The following is a 22,033-nucleotide window of genomic DNA, read 5'->3' as shown; positions in this document are numbered from 1 at the left end:
CGATCCCAGGGCCCTGAGATCATGACCTGAACCGAAGACAGACTGAGCCACCCAGGTGCCCCAAAAGATTTTATTTTTTAAATCACCTCTACATCCAAAGTGGGGCTCACAACCCTGAGATCAAGAGCCACATGCTTCCCTGACTAAGCCAGCCAGGTGCTCTTCCCTGTTGCTTTTGCAATCGAACATCTTGTCTATATTCACATGCATCCTCATTTTCCTTCCTCAGACTTTTGTAATAGGTAGCCATTTTATTCACAGTTCTCTCATCTTCCAGTGCACACAACCTCATCTTTCTATGGGACTTGTTTCATTACTCATCTGCCTTTCCTCTGTTTTATCCTTTCCCTAAATACCTTAGCCTAAAAACATGTTCAAAATCTTACCTGCCCAAGAGAGAGACAGAGAGAGGGCAGGCAGGGAGATAGCTTCTCTAGTCTCATTCTAACATTTACAATCTCTTCTTTTTTTCTCCTTTGTATCCTTATTCCTTAAAAGAATTTTTTTATAATTGTTTCCTTATTTCCTCATATCTCCTTCATTCCCCAGTCTACTGTCTGCTTTGCTACAGTGCTCAAACAGCATTCACTTAGGTCACCAGGGAGGGCCAGAAGAACTATTTATCCCTTATTTTATTGGTTCTTTCTGCTGTATTTGATAATGTTGGTCACATCCTCCTTAAAATTCTCCCTTCCTCAGGGCACCTGGCTGGCTCAGTCGGTTAAGCGTCTGCCTTCAGCTCAAGTCATGAACCCAGAATCCTGGGATTGAACCCCATATTGGGCTCCCTGCTCAGTGGAGAGCCTGCTTCTCTCTCTCTCTCTCTCTCTCTCTCTCTCTCTCTCTGCTGCTACCCTTGCTGTGTTCCCTCTCTGTCAAAGAAATAAAATCTTTTTAAAAAAACCCAAAAAACGATAACCTCTTCTTCAGAGTCTTTACATTCTTAATGTTCTTTTTATGTCTTTTCTGCAGCTTCCTTTTCCTGCCCCCTAAATGTTGGTATCCCTGAGGTTTCTGTCCTAGAACGCTGTTCTGTATACACTCTACCAGAGTGAACTCATCCGCTCTCCATCTGATCTCTGGCACAAATGCTGTATGCCCTAGATATTTATGCAGTTGCTGGGTAGACATTTCCACTGGGATGTGTGTCCCACATCCTATGTGGCCAAAGCTGTCAACACATCATCTTCCCTCATTCTCAAATCAAATCTTTTCATATTCTCTGTTTTGGTTGATGGCATCACTCTGCCGTGCCCCACATTCAATCACCATGGCCTAAGGAATTTTCTCCTTAATATTTCTCAAACCCATCTTCTTCTTTCCAACCTAACTACCTGTCTATTACCTGTCCATCCTCCTCTCTCTATCCTAATGACCTATTTGTTTATCCCAGTATATTTCAAGTTTATCACAACAGTCTCCTAATTATTTTTCCTGTCTTTAGTTTTTTTCTCCTCAAATCTGCTCTTCATAGAGCTGCTAGATTTGCCTATCTAAGTGATCAGGCTGACCATGTGAGCTTTCTTGTTTAGAATTTTCCCACAGTTTCTGAACAAGGCATACGTGTCCTTTTATGATCTGGTCCCTGTCCCCTACTCCAGCCCATTTTGTACTACTCCCTTACTGATAAGTTTAGCAACACTAACTAAAGTGACACTCCCCATAAGCACAACTGTTTCTCATCTTTGTGCCTTTTCTTTTCTTTCGCATTTGCTTAAAATACCACTGCATTTCCCTTGATTAACTCCTTTTTTTTTTTTTTAAGATTTTTAATTATTTATTTTAGCGGGGGGAGTGGGAGGAGAAGCATTGAGGGAGAAAGAATCTCAAGCAGACTCCAAGCTGAGTGTGGAGGCTGAAGCGGGGCTCAATCTCACGATCCTGAGACCACGACCTGAGCTGAAACTAAGAGTCAGATATTCAACTGACTGAGCCACCCAGGTACCTCATGATTAACTCCTTTTTAAGACTTAGTTTGGGTACTACCTCAGATGCCTTCTCAGGTTTGCCTCTCACCCCCCCAGACAAGATTGGATGCTCTAAAAATAACCTGTACATAACTCCATCAGTGTAATTAGCATCTTTGTTCATAATTAGGCCTTTGTGAGTATCTCTTACATTCTACCGAAGAACTCCTTGAATCCAAAGACTGGGTCATCATCATCTTTTCCTTGCTACTGTCAAATTAAGTGCTCGTCACATGCAAATAAGATCCCTTCATTTTACAAACAGGAAGTTGAGACCCAGAGTTTATCACTCCCTTAAATGATCAATTCATAATGAAAGTAGCTTGATTAAAAAAAAAGTGAGTTGAGAGGGAATTTAATAGGGCATAAGATAAATACACTATTGGTGTCATAAGAAACAATACTTTTTTCCAAGTGAAATATAATCAGATAAACAAATAATATCCATAGAATATTGATTAGGTGAGACATTGGAGGGGCTTGATTTTTCCCAACCAAGTGGTTCCAGTTTCTAACATTCTGAAGCACTGTCACCACATAGCAGATATTTAAAAATTATTCTGAAAAAGGGGTGCCTGGGTGGCACCGTCAGTTGCGTGTCTAACTCTTGGTTTTGACTCAGGTTATGATCTCAGGGTCCTGAGATTGGCCCAGTGTCAGGCTCTGTGCTCAGTGTGGAGACTGCTTGAGACTCTCTCTCCCTCTCCCTTAGCCCCTCTCACTGCTCTCTCTTGTGTGCTCTCTCTCTCTCTCTCAAGTGAATGAATAACTCTTTAAAAAAATTGTTTCTGAAAAAAAGAAAAACTGACTCATTTTAAGTTATAGTATTTGTTGAATATTTCCTTAGAAATCATTGAATACTCTCTTATTACCCCAGAGTCTTATTAAAAATGAAATTCTCAGGTGCCTGGGTGGCTCGGTCATTAGGCATCTGCCTTCCGCTCATGTCATGATCCCAGCGTCCTGGAATCAAGCCTCAGGAGGAAGCCTGCTTCTCCTCTCCTGCTCCCCCTGCTTGTGTTCCCTTTCTCGATATGTTTCTGTCAAGTAAATAAATAAAATCTTAAAAAAAAAAAAAAGAAAGAAAGAAATTATTTCTATGCAGCACCTGGCTGGCTCAGTCTGTACGGCATGCAGTTCTTGATCTCAAGGTTGTGAGTTTAAGCCCTAAGTCAGGTGTAGAGATTACTTAAATAAATAAAACTTTTAAAATATTTTATTAATTTGTTTTCAGCCAATCTGTAAATACTTAATACTTACAACTTTCTTACCTGTTTATTACCCCTCTCTTCCTTCTCTGTCCCCCTAATTATTAATAAACTTTACCCCCTGAACTGTGTTGAGTGTGCTGGGCCAATTTCTGTTCAATGTATTACAAGGAAGAAACTCCTATGGCTTGAGATTTTTCCTGATGGCCTGATGTACAATGTTAATGCAAAGTGTCAATGGAAACAATTATTTTAACAGGATGGCACTACCTATTTTGCTTAGAAATGTCCTAATTTCCTGCTTAGGTTATCTAGAGGTCAGATAGGGATTTCTTTTTGTTCTCCCATTATACAGATTCGGATCATGCAAGCATTGTAGGACTTAGATCACAATCTGTTTAATTCCACTGGCTGCATTCACCTTCCCAAGAAGATAAGCCCTCCCCCCTGCTGTTTTTATTTAGTTTCTCTTTTTATATTTTAATTCTGTAATCTGTAGTGAAGGTATGACCCTAATAGGTCTTTACCCATAGATGCTTTTTAACTAAGCTTCATCTTAAAGTTGTCTGTTGCCCATTTTGAAGTTCAGGTGGATTAGTCAGAAGTTCTTCTGCATTAGTTGGAATGCTGTAGTGTTGTCGCTGTTACCTGGTCCTAGAAATCGGGCAAGCATCAGGCCCCAAAGTAAGCCATGGCTACTTGCTATATACTCCTACCATAGTGAATCTGCTTCAGTGTAGTTTGATAACTGTCCTTTTTTTTTTTTTTTCCAAATTTAATTATGCCTTGAGACTGTTGAAAAACTGAATTTATTTGTTGAACCAAACTAAGCAGCAAGTGTTCTGACATGTTTATTGAGCAAATTATTATACCTGACAAAAGGCAATTACATATACAATCAGATTTGGAAGTAACTGGATAATTAAAGGTTAATAAATTGTCTAGCATACAAGAAGTGCCTTTAGATTCTGGAGAAGTAAACTGAATACATACCTTTTCAAATTGTTTGAATAAAGATTACAAAATCTTTATTTTTAGATTTGAAAGAAAGAGATGAATGAGGATACAAGCCACCTTAAATACAAATACTCACTGAGATAGTGTAATATTTTTGTCTTAATTGAAGACTGCAGGGATTCTTATTTTCTGCATTTCCATCATGCTAAATACAGTAGTCTAGTACTACCATAGAAACTATCCTCCTTTTCCTCCTGTAGTGGTTGGGATTTAATGGTCTTGGTTTGTTTTATTTATCTAAATGGCCTGAGTTCCATTTTAAAGACGAGAATGATAAGATGACTCTAGGAACTGAAATATCTGGTTTTAATTTTAGTTTAGCTTTGTTTCTTTCAAAACAAATTATAACTTGCCATTATAACTAATGGCAAATTGTGTCTCTCTCTTTCTGTCAAATAAATAAGTCAAATCTTAAAAATAATGGCAAATTATAAATACTATATGTTACTTGACTTACTAAAATTTTAGTATGAGGCATATGTGACTGATTTTGTTGAAGACTAAATTAATCCGTTAGATTCTCCAAGCTTTCATTTGACTTATTTTATTTTTTTTTAAAGATTTTATTTATTTATCAGCTAGAAATCAGAGAGATCAGCTAGAAGGCAGAGGCTTTAACCCACTGAGCTACCCAGGCGCCCCTCATTTGCCTCATTTTAAATCATAGCTGTGAGGAGGAGGGGAGAGAAACATCCACTTAGAGTCACAAACTTTTAAAAAGTGGTTATTCCCTCCCTCTTTCTCTTCTTATCAATTAAAGTGCATTTAAAAGAGTACACAGTGAAGCTCCAGCCTAGTCTAGCTCCCTTCATTCAAGCAAGTACTGTATCCTGGAGTATAGACACATTGGCATATGATTATTCTTTGCTGGCTAATCCATATTGTCTTCCTTCATTGTTCTAGGTCTTACACAGGCAATTTATATAAGCAGATCTTATTTCTCCATTGCTTTGATAAAGCAAAATGACTTACAGAGAGAATCAAAAGTCTAGTGAACACCTCTCATCATGAGATTCACGGTTTGATTTTCTGAGTATTGGAAGTAAGAGCTTTATTGGTGAAGTAATTACATAAACCACTTGTTACATAAGTGTGGCAGATGATGTAATGAATCTGGGCAGAAAATTGAATGTATGACCTGGGAATGTTTATTTAACATGTTTGATGGTGGCATCACTGGTTTACAAAAGGTAATCTCAGGAGCAGAACTGTGGTGTGAAATATTTTTAGTGTATTCTGTAGCACAAATTAATCAGTCAATAAATAGACTAGCTATCAGAATAATTATAAGGTGTTACTAAAAATCCAGAGATTTTCTTTTAAAGATTTTATTTATTTATTTGACAGAGATCGCAAGTAGCAGAGAGGCAGGCAGAGAGAGGAGGGGAAGCAGGCTCCCCACTAAGCAGAGAGCCCAATGCGGGGCTTGATCTCAGGACCCTGAGATCATGACCTGAGCTGAAGGCAGGGGCTTAACCCACTGAGCCACCCAGGTGCCCCCAGAGATGTTTTAATTATTAATAGTTCACATTAAAGTAAATAACATAGCTAATTATTAGTATATAAGATGTGAGTTCAGCACAGACTTAAAAAATTCTGTGTCACAAGGTAACATATACATTTCATCTTTTTTTTTTTTAATAATTTTATTTTTTATAAACATATATATATATATATATATATATATTTTCCCCCAGGGGTACAGGTCTGTGAATCTCCACGTTTACAAACTTCACAGCACTCACCATAGCACATACCCTACCCAATGTCCATAACCCCCCCCAACCCCCCTCTGCCCAGCAACCTTCAGTTTGTTTTGTGAGATTAAGAGTCACTTATGGTTTGTCTCCCTCCCAATCCCAACTTGTTTCATTTACTCTTCTCCTACCACATTAACCCCCCATGTTGCATCTCCTCTCCCTCATATCAGGGAGATCATATGATAGTTGTCTTTCTCCGATTGACTTATTTCGCTAAGCATGATACCCTCTAGTTCCATCCATGTTGTCGCAAATGGCAAGATTTCATTTCTTTTGATGGCTGCATAGTATTCCATTGTATATATATACCACATCTTCTTTATCCATTCGTCTGTTGATGGACATCTAGGTTCTTTCCATAGTTTGGCTATTGTAGACATTGCTGCTATAAACATTCGGGTGCACGTGCCCCTTCGGATCACTACGTTTGTATCTTTAGGGTAAATACCCAGCAGTGCAATTGCTGGGTCATAGGGTAGTTCTATTTTCAACATTTTGAGGAACCTCCATGCTGTTTTCCAGAGTGGTTGCACCAGCTTGCATTCCCACCAACAGTGTAGGAGGGTTCCCCTCTCTCCGCATCCTCGCCAGCATCTGTCATTTCCGGACTTGTTAATTTTAGCCTATACATTTCATCTTAACATATATTTACTTGGTGCCTAGTATATACCAGGTACTGGGCCAAATGTGAGGATACAGATAAAAGCAACACAAATTGCCAGCTTTGAGGAACTTACAAAGTTTATTATTAGGAGGAAGTAAAGGCACTTCAACTGTTGGGATATTGGAAAGAGACTGGGCTGAAATAGCCATGAATCACCCAGACTACAAAAGAAATTGTTATGTAATTCCTTAATGGGAGGACAGACACATCAATGTGCTGTGAAAAATCCTGTGATAGAGATGTGGCAGGTGCTCTGAGGACATGAAAAAAATAGAAAACCCATCCCAAGCCCTGGGGGTTTCTTGAGAGAGGGAGGATTTAAATTTTAAGAAATTTAAATTTTATGTAATAAATAAGAGTTACATGGATGATGAAGGAGGGGAAGGGGACTCCACAGAGGGGAAAAGAAAATGAGCAATCTCCTGGGGGTCATCATGGTTTTAAGATAATTCCTTGTTTAGGAGCTTAAATTATAAGGCAGGAGAAGCAGCCAAAAGAATGACCTTGTTGGGGCCAAGGGTTGGCCACCCCAAGATGGACCACATTGGCATGAACATTTTTTTGGATTAAAAAAGCAATCAAAACCCAGCAGATAGAGGTAACACTCCTTACCTCCCCCTCAACTATCTGCTTGTACCAGGAAGAGAACTAGTAACGGAGACTCCCTTTTACCTAAGAAACTTCTCTGCATAATAGGGCAACCTTTGTTTTCCAAACATCTCCTTGTACTTTCCTGATAATGGTCCTTCTTCCCTTCGTATCCTCAGACCCTACTGCTATCTCTAGCTCATATAAGCTTCATGTTGCCTCATTGTCTATGGAATTTCCATGTCTGTGTAGATTCTCCATAGGTAAGCTATTAAATTTAATTTTCTCCACTTAATCTGTCTCATTGCAATTTGATTCTTAGTCCAGTTAGGAAAACCTTGAAGAGCAGAGTAAATTCTTTCTCCCCAACAACCTGAATTAGGGGCAAGATTGCTTTGCATTTCATGGTAAAGAACTTGATCTTTATCTTGAAGAAGTTGGGACGCCATTGACTGTTTTAAGTAAGTGAGTGGTGTGATTGCATTTGTATTTTAGCTGGATCTCTCTAGGAGCGGTGTGAAGACTAATGGATCTGGGGTGTTAGAAGGCAGAGGCAGAGGAGGATAGGTGACACAAAAGGCCTTAGGGTAGAGGTTGTGATATCTGAACTGGGATTATAGTAGTAGTAGGGGTGGAAAGTATGAAGCAAGTGAATTCAAGAAATATTTAGGAGGTTAAATTGGCAAAATTTGGCAATAAGTTAGATGCCAGAGCTGTGAAAGAGAGGAGTCAAAACAGACTGAATGATGGGGTGCCTGGATGGCTCAGTTTGTTGAACGTGCAATTCTTGATCTCAGTTCAGGTCTTGATCTCAGGTCAAGCCCTAGATTAGGCTCCATACTGGACATGGAGCCTGCTTGAAAACTAATAGACAAACAGGGCACCTGCCGATCTCAACCAAAACAGGCTGAATGCAGATTTCTGGTTTGGGTAATTAGGTAAATGCTATTGTTCAATATGTAAGCCACATTTTAATCAGGAAGCTGAATTAGGTATTCTCATGACTGAAGAAAAACAAGAAAAACAATGTGTTAAGGTATTATAAAATCAAAATTATAAAAATCAAAATCATACTCAACTATTTGAGGTAAATGTATCTGAGGAAACTACCTGAAATTTTCTTTCCTGTTTTGGATAATTATAGGAATTTTGCTTTTCAGAAATAGAGGCTAGAAAAATTCTTGTTAATAATTTCATTAACAGGGGCGCCTGGGTGGCTCAGTGGGTTAAAGCCTCTGCCTTCAGCTTGGGTCATGATCTCAGGGACCTGGGATCGAGCCCTGCATCGGGCTCTCTGCTCAGCAGGGAGCCTGCTTCCCCCTCTCTCTCTGCCTGCCTCTCTGCCTACTTGTGATCTCTGTCTATCAAATAAATAAATAAAATCTTAAAAAAATAATAATTTCATTAACATCTTTCAGTATTTATAAAGAACTTTTAGGAAACTTTACTTAAATATCTATTTTATTTGGGTTTAAATATATAATATAAATAATTTAAAACCCTGTTGCCAAAGAATACTTTAAAACTCAACCATATAAAATGTTAATTTCTTATATTACTAAATGGAGAGTCAAAAGAGCCTCTTTTTTTTTTTTAAAGATTTTATTTATTTGACAGATATCACAAGTAGGCAGAAAGGCAGGCAGCGGGGGGGTGGGTGCGGGGGGCCGGTGGACAGGCTCCCCACTGAGTGGGGAGCCCAAAGTGGGGCCTGATCCCAGTATCCTGGGATCATGACCTGAACCAAAGGCAGAGGCTTAACCCACTGAGCCACCTAGGCGCCTCGAAAGAGCCTCTTAATTAAAAGTTTATGTGGGACACCTGGGTGGCTCAGTGGATTAAGCCTCTGCCTTTGGCTCAGTTCATGATCTTAGGGTCCCTGTCTGTCAAATAAATAAATAAATTAAATAAATAAATAAATAATAAATAAAATAAATAAATAAAATCTCAAAAAAAAAGTTTATGTAACAAATTTTACTGCCAACTATATACTCAAGAAAAATAAAAACATATAACATAAGCCTCTGCCTTTGGCTCAGTTCATGATCTTAGGCTCCCTGTCTGTCAAATAAATAAATAAAATCTCAAAAAAAAAAAAGTTTATGTAACAAATTCTACTGCCAACTATATACTCAAGAAAAGTAAAAACATATATCCACACAAAAACTTGTACATGAATGTTCACAGCAGTGTCATTCATAATAGCTGAAAAATGGAAATAATCCAAATGTACATTAATTGTGGAATGGATGAACAAATGTGTCATCCATACAATAGAATATTATTTGGCCATAAAAAGGAGTGAAGTACTGACACATGCTACAACATGGACGACCCTTGAAAACATCATGCTAATTGACAGAAACTTGTTATAAAAGACCACAGGTTATATGACTCCTGTTGGTAGGGTGACTGCTAATGGTATGGGGTGATAAAAATGTTCTAAAGTTGTTTAAGATAGTTGCGCAACACCGTGAATATACTCAAAACCATTGATTTGTACACTTTAAATGGATGAATAGTATGTGAAATACATCTCAAAACTGTCCTAAAAATTTTTATTAAAGTAACAGAACAAGAAATAGCAGTTTAATTATATCAAAGTTATAAAAGCAAAAATAGAGAACAGTTGTAATAGCTTTCAAAAATAGGAAGGCTGGGGCGCCTGGGTGGCTCAGTGGGTTAAAGCCTCTGCCTTCAGCTCGGGTCATGATCCCAGGGTCCTGGGATCGAGCCCCACATCGGGCTCTCTGCTCCGCGGGGAACCTGCTTTCTCCTCTCTCTCTCTGCCTGTCTCTCTGCCTACTTGCAGTATCTGTCAATTAAATAAATTAAATCTTTAAAAAAAAAAAAAAATAGGAAGGCTGTATAAGTAAGGTAAACTGTCATATGTGATAGCTGTAAGCTGATAAATCAAAAATTAGAAAAGTAAGTGTATTTAGAGACACTGAACTAAACAGAAGGAGTTAATGTGATTGCTTCAAAGAATGGGAGGGGTGGGGCAGGGGACTGTCGGTTTTTATGATAGGCTCTATATGATTGTTAACCACATATTACTTGGTAAAATTAATTTTAATAAAGAAATTAACCCCATAAATCACATATATGTATGTATTTGTATGCCATTTTAGCCACAATAGTGACCAAAAAAATTAAAGATAAAGCAATGTGAGTGTGTATAAATCTGATTATGTAAATTCCATTTTTGGCCTCTTTTTCCAAATTCCGAACTCATCCAATCTGGGAGTACTATATAGCTTACCATCAAAAATACCTTGAGAACATTCTACTTCTGCTGTGTGTAGTTCACCCTAGTGAAGCGACCTAAAGAGATCGATGCCTTTAAACAGTCTCTAGAAAGTGCTCTACCCAGAGTTTGCTCCTGGTCCTGCGTAGGTGGGAGTGGAAAGGCTGGCTGAGAACAGGTGTGGCAAATGGGACATTTGAAGAGACTAGGCATGGGTTAAGGGTCAGGTGTATCAGAGAGCTTGAGGCAGCTCGAGGGCAATTAACACCTGAGGGCAAAAAGTGAGGTGAGTGGAGGCACAGTACTGCTTCTTTACAGTTTTTGGCTAGGCCCTTTCTGGCTGCTACTTAAACTTCTCTTCTGTGCTTCATGTGGAGTTTTTCATATGTGGTGTTTTGAGATAGTTGGAAAGGTAGTAAAGCCAAGAGCTTTAAAAATCATACTGAGCTCGTCATTTGATTTCAACATCTACTTAGAAAAAGGACTCATATTTTCTCCCATTGGGACTAATTTAGTAAGACCCATTTTTCTTGAATCTCTAGTGCTTAATTGCTCATATTTCTTTGTTAAAGCTGTATTATGGTTTAGGATTTTTGTTGCTCTTTAAATCTCTGATGCCCTCTAGGAACCCTTTCATAGGCTTTGTGTTTTGGAGGGAGAGGAAAAATGATCTGCTTTACTTTTGGAATCTGCAAAGGAACTCTGAGGTCCCAGGTGGATTTGGTGTTTGGAAAAGGGAATTTGGGGGACTAAGGTTGACCCTGAGCCCCCAGGTCACTGTTCACATTTACAAAAGCAAACCTGGTATCCCCAATTGCTTTTCTCTTGAGGTTGGCTTAGCTTTATTTATCTTCTGTCTTGGGTCACTGCCCCTGAGGTGCTTCAAAAGCAAAACCCAAAAGACTCAAAACAAAGAAAGCTAAACCAGATTCAAGGAAAAAATGACCTGGCACTCTGGGTTCACTTTTACAAAGGCAAAAAGTCACTTCAAGAGTTCCATAGAATGGTTTTAAGTCGGCCCAGATTCATTGTGTCATTTGCACAAAGTGATCTCAACAGGTCCGAGACCCCAAAGTTTCTTGGGTGGAGACTAGGAGTGAGACTTAGGATGAGAAACTGTCAGCAAGCCAGATGCGTTGACACAAACGAATTCTTCAGTGATTCTGAAGCGATTCAACTATTTTGAGCATATAAATGGGACCACCCATGCAACCATATCTTTCCTTAAGCTAAATCTTTTTGTTTGCTGGACACACACAGGGAATGCTGAGGAAGTGAAACTTACAACTCACTTACAGATATTGGCATAAGTCCACTTTATGTTATCAGATTAGTTATAAAGGGTATTTTTGAATCCTTGGTGAAAAAAGAAGTTAGGATACTAATTTTAGATAATCTTATAAATCATGATGAGATAGAACTGAGGCATCTTATTTTGCTCTTCATTTTTGTATGATCCATACTTTGCTTACTTCCCAAAAGGATTTAAGGTAGAATTATTTTACTTGACTATTGGAACAAACTCTTTTATAGACCTTAATACCAATTTTCATTATAATATGCCTGACTTTATCCTTTAATAAGTAATTGTAAAATTGCTTTTGAATAATCTAGGGAAGTTTTTTTTTTTTGTTCTTGTTTGATCTACATCTTTGAATATCAGGTATACATGTTAATAAGTTCACCAGTTGAGACTGTGTCTTACTATTTATTTACAAGACTGAGAGAGATTTTGTGTAATTAATAGCAAATGTATTATTTGTGTGTACTGCCATCTGAAAGGGAGCAAAGCTCAAGGAAGAGAAGTGAGGTTTTCCATAACTTGGGCTTTAATAGTAAAGATATAGTGCATCCTGTGAAACCTGACTAAATGTGAGAGATAAACCCCAAGGCTATAACTGTGTGCAAGTGAAGGTGAGTGTCAGTGGTTTTTTCTGGCACTACTCCAGTTTCCTCCTCCCTTTCTATCACACTCTGGCTCCAGAGCAGGCATGTTCTTTTTCAACTATTCCAAAGATCAGGGATCATGCTTTTTGGTCAAAGCAGGCATGGGTAGCAGCCTATATAATGGGCTCTTTGCATCACTGTGGCCTGGCATAAGGTTAGGTAGGACCCAAGAATAATGTCCTAGTTTTTTGTTACATCTTTTACTTCAGTAGAACTGTACTTTAACTCACTACCACCACTCCGCCCCCGTGGCTGTTTCTGAATTTTATGCCCCCTGTAACTTCCCTCCCTCCTCCATTCAGTATCTCCTATCTTCCAGTTGCCCCTTTGCCCCATAACGAGCTTCTCATCTTCTTCAGTGCAGCCCCTCCTCCTCGCAGGATTCCTTCTCCGGCAGTCCCTCCATCCTTCACTCTCTCGTTCCATCTACCCTTCAATTATTCTTCAAGCAATAAGAAATAAAGCTTCTGTTGATAATCCCCCCCCCACCACAAAAGAACTGTAATTTAAAATGTGAGAAAAATGGGATTACATCAAACTGAAAAGCTTTTTTTTTTTTTTAAGATTTTATTTATTTATTTGACAGAGACCGTGAGAGAGGGAACACAAGCAGGGGGAGCTGGAGAGGGAGAAGTAGGCTTCCTGCCTAGCAGAAAGCGGGGGGGGGGGGGGGGGCCTGGGATCGTGACCTGAGCTGAAGCCAGACTGAGCCACCCAGGCGCCCCTCAAACTGAAAAGCTTTTGCATAGCAAAGGACACTATCAACAAAACAAAAAGGCAACCTACCTAATGGGTGAAGATACTTGCAAATCATAGATTTGATAAAGGATTAATATCCAGAATATATGAAAAACTTACACAATTGAATATCAGACACCCACTAAACAGTCTAGTTAAAAAATGGGCAAAAGACTTGAATAGACATTTTTCCAAAGACGATACATAGACAGCCAACAGGCACATGAAAAAATGCTAAACTTCACTAATTGTCAGGAAAGCGCAAATCAAAATTACAATGAGATATCACCTCACACCTATGAGAATGGCTGTTCTCAAAAAGACAAGTAACAAGTGTTGGCAAGGATGTGGAGAAAAGGAAACCCTTGTGCGCTGCTTGTAGGAATGTAAATTGGTACAGCCACCATGGACAGCAGTGTGGAGGTTCCTCAAAAAATTAAAAATAGAACTGCCGTAAGATCCAGCAATTCCAGGGCATCTGGGTGACTCAGTCAGTTGAGCATCTGACTTTCGAGTTTGGCTCAGGTAATGATCTTGGGGCGGTGAGATTGAGCTTCACCATCAGGCCCCGCGCTGGGTGTGGATCCAGCAATTCCACTTACGGTTATTTATCCAAAGGAAACGAAATCACCAATTTGAAGAGATACACGCACCCAATACGTTCGTTGTGGCATAACTTAAAGTTGCCAAGAGGTGAAAGCAACCAAAGTGACCATCAGTAGATAAATGGACACAGAAGCTGTAGGATATATATATGCAACAAAATATTGCTCAGCCATAAAAACGAATGAAATCTTTCTGTTCATGATAACATGAGTGGACCTAGAGGATATTATGCTAAATGAAGTCAGAGAAAGACAAATACTGTATGATTTCACTTGTATGTGGAATCTAAAAAACAAAACAAATGAGCAAACAAAATAGAAATAGATTCTTAGATACAGGAGACAAACTATTGGTTACCAGAGTGGGAGTGATTTCGGAGTGGGTGAAATAAGTAGAAGGGATTAACAGGTACAAACTTCCAGTTGTAAAATAAATAAGTCATGGGGATGTAATGTACAGCATATGATACATAGTAATATGGTAATAACTTTGTATGGTGATGTATGGTAACTAAACTTACCTCGGGGATCATTTTGTGATGTATAAAAATATCAAAATCACACGTATACATCATGTATACAGGATAGGGAGCCTGGGTGGCTCAGTGTTAAGCGTCTGCCTTCGGCTCTGGTCATGATCCCAGGGTCCTGGGATGGAGGCTCTCTGCTTAGTCGGAAGCCTGCTTCTCCCTCTCCCTCTCCCGCTCCCCCTGCTTGTGTTCCCTCTCTCTGTGTGTCTCTGTGTGTCTCTGGCAAATAGATAAAATCTTAAAAAAAAAAAAAGGAAACCCATAGGATATTGTATGGCAATAATACTTTAATTTAAAAAAGTGGAACAAAGGGATGCCTGGGTGGCTCAGTTGGTTGGACGACTGCCTTCGGCTCAGGTCATGATCTCGGAGTCCTGGGATCGAGTCCCGCATTGGGCTCCCAGCTCCATCTGCTTCTCCCTCTGACCTTCTCCTAGCTCATGCACTCTCTCACTGTCTCTCTCTCAAATAAATAAATAAAATCTTAAAAATAAATAAAAAATAAAAAATTTGTACAGGACCTTATAATAATTACGGACGAGGGACACTGATAGACCATTCAGAAATGTTAGTTAAAGATCATTTAATTCTTACTAACATTAGATGCAAATCTTTATCATGATGGAATCTATTTTCTTTACCAGTGCCCCAGGGAAGGAGCCTGGGAGGAAGTCAGTTGACTGCATTCACTTTCCCTAGTTTGCCCACGGGCCACATTGGCCTTTTTCAAAGAGCTGTGAGCACAAGCCAAAGAAGTCTGTAGGGTGCTCTTTTTTTTTTGGAGATTTTATTGATTTATTTGACAGAGATCACAAGTAGGCAGAGAGGCAGGCTGAGAGAGAGGGGGAAGCAGGCTTCCTGCTGAGCAAAGAGCCCAATGTGGGGTTCGATCCTAGGACCCTGGGATCATGACCCGAGTGGAAGGCAGAGGTTTGAGGCCTGAGCCACCCAGATGCCCCGGGTGCTCATTTTTTTATACTCTGAAGAGCCTAGGGAAAAGCCCCTGGTAGACTTGGGATGGTTGTCATCAGTCAGTAAGTTATTTCTTGAATGTCTACTGGGTGGTTACTCTCTGCTGGACACACTTTATGCGTTTGCCTGCCTAGCTTTATGAAGTTTGTTTCTATTTACTTACCAAATACAGTATTATGCATTTGAAAAATCGTACACACATGGAAATGAGAAATCAGAATAGGAGAGCAGTATGCTTCCTGGCCCAGTATTTCCTCTGCACCTGTATCCATGCATCCTTTGGGGCACAGACAACAGAAATGGTGCTCGCGTTTACAGCCACTGGGTTCGTGGGCTGAGAATAATGGGCAAGCAGTCACTGGCTCCTATAGAAATCAGCAACTTCTGTCGTTTTTTTTTTTTTTTTAAGATTTTAATTATTTATTTGACAGAGATCACAAGTAGGCAGGGAGAGAGGAGGAAGCAGGTTCCCTGCTGAGCAGAGAGCCCGATGCAGGGCTCGATCCCAGGACTCTGGGATCTTGACCTGAGCCGAAGGCAGAGGCTTTAGCCCACTGAGCCACCGAGGTGCCCGTAGCTTCTGTCTTAATATTAAATTGATTGTAGCAGGGTGCCCGGGTGGCTCAGTCAGTTAAGTGTCTGCCTTCCACTCAGGTCATGATCTCAGGGTCCTGGAATTGAGCCTCATCAGGCTCCCTGCTCAGCGGGGAGCCTGCTTGTCTTTCCCTCTGCTCCTCCTTCCTGCTTGTGGTCTCTCTTTCTCTCTCAAATAAATAAATAAAATCTTTAAAAATAAATAAAGTAAATTGATTGTATCTTCCCTGTATGTTAACCAACTGGAACTTAAATAAAAACTTGAATCTGAAAAAAACTTGAATTTAAAAAACAAATTTATCATAGCATCCTCATGTATCACTGTAGTTTAGATTACTAGGGTTGTGTGAATAGTTTTTTTTTCCTTTATACTTTCTTCAGGTCAACATCAAAACATTACTTGTTTCCATGTTAGCTGTCGCCTCCCCACTTTCCCCGCTTAAAATGGAAACTCTTGAAGCATAGGACTGTTGTCTCATTCAGTACTATCTCTCTGGCCTGGCACAGTAGCCAGCACGCTATAGGTGGGCAGTCAATGTTTGTTGAAGGAATAAATGAATCTTACCTAGATTGTTGGCCTTTTTTCCACATTGGCAATGAGTTCCTTAACCATGAATGTGCAGCCCTAGATATCTACAAGTTAATAATGCACAATGTATATTTCTATAAAATATTAGTGTAAATTTAAAAGCATGTAGATTAGACTTGTCTGCATGTAGGCAGGTAGGTTAAATTTTATGGTTCCTGTAATTTCTAGTGATAAGAGATTTGCATATGAGTATCTGACCGCATTTGAAAATTGTAAGCATAATATTTCTTTATCTAGGCGTCTGTTTTTGTGCTGTTTGGCAGAGGAACCAGTTCTGTATTTACTGTTGGAGTTGGTGTAGGTTTTAAATTCATTAAATGGACTCCTCCTTTCCCACCTGGGGGTAGATCAGCCCAAGAGGAAAAAGAGACTTATTTTAAGGCCTCTTCCTCTTCCAAATCCCAAAGGTCATGTTGCTAATGCCTTTTAGAAAGAAAGGGAGATTACAGCCAGCGTATTAGGTGGTTACTTTCTGCTGACTGTGCGCATGCCCACGCATACTTGTACAAACACACACTTAGACCTAAAAGAAGAATCCTTCAAAATGAGGCTTTTGTTAACAACTGTGTGAGGAGCATTTATTATTGAAATTTATTTTAATGTATAAATATATAAACCTTATCTCTAACTCTAGAGTTAATACTTGGCCATTGTAGAATATTAGGTAAATGAAGAATTCAGTAACAGTTACCCATAACCCCACCACACAAATAACAACCATTCTTAACATTCTCGAAAAATTTCTTCCATTCTTTTTTGATGTGTGTTTATGTAATTTTAGTAGGGACGTTTATCACAAGCATCTTACCAAGATACTTAAAATTTTGTGTAAATATCGATTCTAGTAACTACATAATATTCATCTTACAGATAGATATACCTCACCACTTAACCATTCTCTCAGTACTGAGATTTGGGCTGTTTTCAGATTTTATTTTCCCCCTCAAACTAATGGTTTTTTGATAAAACAGTTAACATTTTTGAGGTTAAGATCATTATTCTCTACCTTTATTATTGTTTCCTGAAGCTTGAGTCCTAGAACTATGATTACTGAGTCAAAGGGAATGGCTGTTTTATAGGGTTCTTAAACATGTATTATAAAATCACATTCTGGAGATATTATGCCAAAATTCATTTTCACTGTCAGTGTGTGTGAAAGTTAACTTTTCCCTCTTTGTGAAAGTTGCTTGTTGCTAAGTAACAGTCAAGAATTACACAGAAGTTTAAATAAATTTAAACTTTAACTTTTCTTTTCCAGGCAGTATATTCTTTTAGCATTGTTTCAATGTAGCTTTTGTACCAATATCTTAACTTTTGATACAGCCTAGAATATTGTCCAAAAGAAAATAGAGTGGCTTTTAATATTAGGAGTTACTATTTTCATTATGGAATTTCACCCTTTGATGGGAACATCTCTACTAAGTTGTATATTGGATGGGAAAAGAGTCAGACAAGTCCATTACCTTCCTAAAGAAGTAGTTTTTTGTAACCTCTCTTTAGGTTTTAATTACCCCCAGAAGTTTTATCCCTCCCAGAGTCCCTGGGTTGGCTCACATATCCTAGGAGTAAATACAAATGCTTCCTTCAATTGAAAGCAAAACCAATACACCCCGTACTTACAATGTGAATTAAAACAAGAAGAAAGAAAAGAAAAGAAAAAAAAAAAAAAGAAGAAAGAATAATATAAAAACTGAAGGAAGGTAGTAAGTAAAGTATTTAGCTTTCTGAAACAATTCAAACGGGGATAGGAAGTTGGTTTTAAATGGCTTAAAGGAGATTAGGGTTTTAAAGTTGGATAAGGAGTTTGGTGCTTTGGTTTAGGCATGGCATTGCTTTTAAAAGATTACTTCCATATTTGACAACAATTCTAACTGGAGATTATAGAGCAAATAGTCAATGTTAAAACACTAGGGAATACAAGAGGGCTTCTTTTTGTTGTTGTTTGTTTATACAGAATGATTGCCTAGAGTTAACAGGCTGAGTCCTGAAGCCCTCATTTCATAATACTGCTGAGGATCTATCACCAGGGGGAATCCAGCAGAAGTTGTTTAATGCACTTAATTGAGATTATCTGAGCTTTTGGTTTAAATTACTTTGGGAAAAGTCTAGGTACAAACGGCTTCTTTGAAAGGTAAACATACTTAACCTCTAAGAGAAAAGGTTCAATTTAAGTTCCTTGAAATTTTTCAAACAGGTAGTAGCACCAACCCTTATTAATTAAATTGGAGTATGGGCTGCATACTGTGTAAAGATGAAATCTCTATACATCAGGTACAAGTGTTACTATAATTCTATTAATAGTGTTTTCATTATTTTATAATTGTTTGAGAATGCAGTCAGGTATTGTATTAGAAAAGCAACCCCTGACAATTTTAGCTATTTCAAAAGTATAAAGATACATGTGCTGTTTTGGTTATAAAGTATAGTTAGTGATGAAGTTTTAAAAAAGAATTCCTAATTCTGTTCCATCTAAGAAGCAGGTCATATTAAAGTGGATCAAGAGTGGCCTATACTGCATGTATTAGCTATGGGTAAATAGTCAAAAGTTTAACATTTTGCCCTATCTTCCTCAGCTCCTTGACCTGTTTATGGTTTGGGATTGGTCTACTTATCTAGCTGATTACGGACAGCCAGCTTCTAAGTACCTTCGGGTGAATCCAAACACAGCTCTGACTCTTTTGGAGAAGTGAGTATATTCTGAAGACTTTTTTGCATAACATTATAGCATTTGGTGATTTAGCGATGATTGAACAACTAGAGATTTTCAACAAAAGAGAAATGTCGAAGTGAAGCTTAAAAGCTCAGTCCATTTTAATGACCAAAACATAAGCCTCTTTCTTTGCTGATTGTAATGTTGGTGTTGTTTTATGGGATTGCTGTTTATGTTGATGTGAACAAAATTTTGGTGCATCTCGTCCAGTTAAAAATAATAGAAGTTTAGGTGTTACTTTTCCCTCTCATTATGTGGCAGATTTTCTTTTCACTTAATCATATTTCATTTTACGTATCACTGCTAAATTTTCTATCTTTGAATTAAAAATGTATATTATTTTCCTATACTTCAAAATATCTGTGATATATTTGATTTCAAAGGACAAAAGAAACTGTTTAAAATAAATGTAAATTTATTTTACCATGCCATGAAACACTGCTGAGACCCACCCCCCCCCAAAAAAACCGGCTTTAAATTTTCTAATGTTAATTTTTCTTTCACCTTGTCTTGCTATGAATGTGATTTGCAGAGTCCACAGAGGGTATGTATTTTAGCATACATTGGTGGAACAACAATATTAGAAAACTTAACATACTTTAGATTTACATACTAATGCAAAAACCCTACTGCATATAGAATGTAAAATAAAACTAATTTTTTGTGTAGTTGCTCTGAACTTTATTAGTACCTATTTTCTTTGAAGTATATTTTTTCAAGCATAAGGATTAGTGTGAGATAATTCAGAGCATGCCAAGATATTTTACTTGTGATAGCATAGTGTTTAATTTCTCTTTACCAAGCCTCTTCATTCATATATATTCCTAGGATGAAGGATACTAGCAAAAAGAACAATATATTTGCTCAGTTCAGGAAGAATGATCGAGACAAACAGAAGTTGATAGAGACAGTCGTGAAACAGCTAAGAAGTTTGGTGAATGGTATGTCCCAGCACACATAGACTTGGACTGCACTCAGTGAGATCAAATCTGTGATTCAACATTGATCTTTAACAAGGGTCATGATACGGTAATTTGTTTGCAGAATTTAAAAATACAGTAGGAAAAAGACATTGATGAGAAATTAAAAAAGAAACAATAAAAAATATCATTTGTATGGATTTTTAAACAATTGGTTACTATTTTATATAGGGAAAGTGTGGAGTTAATTTTTTTCACTTTTAGGGAAAAAGGGCAAAATGTAATACATAAATCAGGTCAAAAATTGTACATGAAACTGGTTGTAAATACATTAGAAAAATCTTATATGCCTCTACATATTAAGTATTTTTTTCTATTCATACTTGAATGACTTTTCTGGTTTTTTTCATCAGTATCCAGTTTTGAAATATAATCATGTCTGATATGGGAGTACTTTACTGCCATTTTGTAACTTGTTAACTTTTATTTTCATCTCAGTATGATTTAAGTGGACTAAATTTTCCAATTCTGCAGACTCTGAGGGAAAAATATACAAATCTTTAAAGGTCCCTGAAATCAACCTTGATTCAACTCAGTAAGAATGTGAATTATTTGTTCTGTTTGGGTGGTTTAATTTAATGGTTTTGAATATGAAGAAAATGTGTTTGGGTTTTCTAAAGATGCAGTGTTGTTTCTGTTTAGCAGGGTTAATATTTCTAACTATATTGTTTGTAGCTGACCCCATTCTAGGATTTATTTGGTTTGGTTTGGTTCAAGTTAAAAGAGAGGACAGGAGCGGATTGGAATAAACCACTTCAGGTGCTGCTTGTGCTAAAGTAGATACGTTCCTACACACAGACGTTACCACAGGGGTCAGGTTACTTTCTTCAAATAGCAGCTCTCAGTACCTATCCTCAGTATGGAAATAGGCCAAACCAAATGAACTCTGGAAAATCTAAAACAAATGTACATTTTCTTCTGTGTAAATTATTGTGGTCCAAATGGTAGTATCAGCCTGATCCCAAGTTTCTTTTCATTGTATTTATGCTGAATATTCCTTTTTGCATTTTCAGGATTTATGCCTGTAAGAAACTTACACTTGACTCTGTAATATAAGTGTAAAGAATTACATGTACATTTCTTGATTTTGTGATGAAATATTAAAAATGTTGAGCAGGTTGTTGAAATTGCATTGCTGTTGCATCTGTTCAGAGCTTCCTGATTGGAAACAACTGCTTCCTTCGGAAAAACTCTTATTCCCTAGTTACTAGAACGGGGAGTGTCACCAAAACAAAGATAACAAGCTTTTATTCTCTTGACCATCTCAATCCTAAAGTACTTCACATTTTAAAAAATACTTCATGGAGAACATGGTAATTCTTCAGGCACAAAAACAACAACAACAACAACAACAAAAACCAAAAAACCTGGAAGTTAAAAGAGGAGCGGTGAACAGCTAACTCTTTTTTGAAGACTGGAATGTGGCTGTCGGTTGCGCGCCTTAACGTAGCCCTGCAGGGCATTCGGGATGTCGCCCTGGCTTTGGTTGAGACATCCTCGATCCGGACAGACGCCGCCTTTGTACTGCGTGGAGTAGACCACTGTGGGTTCGTAGCTGTGATGTGTGAAATTCACTGTCTTCTGTAATACATATAACACCCTTGCCACTGCCTGCCAACCCCTGGGTTGCACTGTAGGGACAGGGACGCAAAAGCCCAGGGGGCCAGACACAAAACACTGGAGAAGCAACCCAGGTAGACCGACTGGGGTGGGGTACGGTGGCTTCCACAGTGGGAAGGAACGGTGAATTCAGCCCTAGAGACCCGAAAGGCGTCCCGAGATATCTGCTTCTCCTGGGATTAGGATGTCTCAGTGAAGCTTTGGGCATCAATGACTCTACCGTCTTTTGCAGGCGTCCTACAGTGGTAGATGAGAAACCGGATCGGTGTGGGGATGTCGGGGAGTCTCGACCCCGGG

At 38.4% G+C, this 22,033-nt stretch overlaps 1 protein-coding gene across 4 annotated transcripts in view; it reads left to right on the top strand.

Moving 5' to 3' along the window:
* Nucleotides 1-21,248, top strand: part of EXOC6 (exocyst complex component 6) — a 236,092-nt gene extending 214,844 nt beyond the window's left edge. For 3 of the 4 annotated variants that reach the window (XM_032836304.1, XM_032836314.1, XM_032836324.1), the window contains 2 exons: nucleotides 19,000-19,112; nucleotides 19,965-21,248. In XM_032836304.1, coding sequence (XP_032692195.1) covers nucleotides 19,000-19,112; nucleotides 19,965-20,097 — 246 coding nt within the window. In that variant the 3' untranslated portion in view covers nucleotides 20,098-21,248. Of the gene's footprint in view, nucleotides 1-7,383; nucleotides 7,468-18,999; nucleotides 19,113-19,964 lie in introns of those variants that run through there. The other variant, XM_032836332.1, reaches the window with a different exon arrangement.
* The last annotated feature ends 785 nt before the right edge of the window (nucleotides 21,249-22,033 follow it).

This window comes from Lontra canadensis, unplaced genomic scaffold (genome assembly GCF_010015895.1).
Source record: "Lontra canadensis isolate GAN:19392208 unplaced genomic scaffold, GSC_riverotter_1.0 scaffold3, whole genome shotgun sequence".
NCBI classification, from domain to species: domain Eukaryota; kingdom Metazoa; phylum Chordata; class Mammalia; order Carnivora; family Mustelidae; genus Lontra; species Lontra canadensis.
Note: the sequence above shows the minus strand (reverse complement) of the source record. Positions and strands in the feature narration are given on the sequence as shown.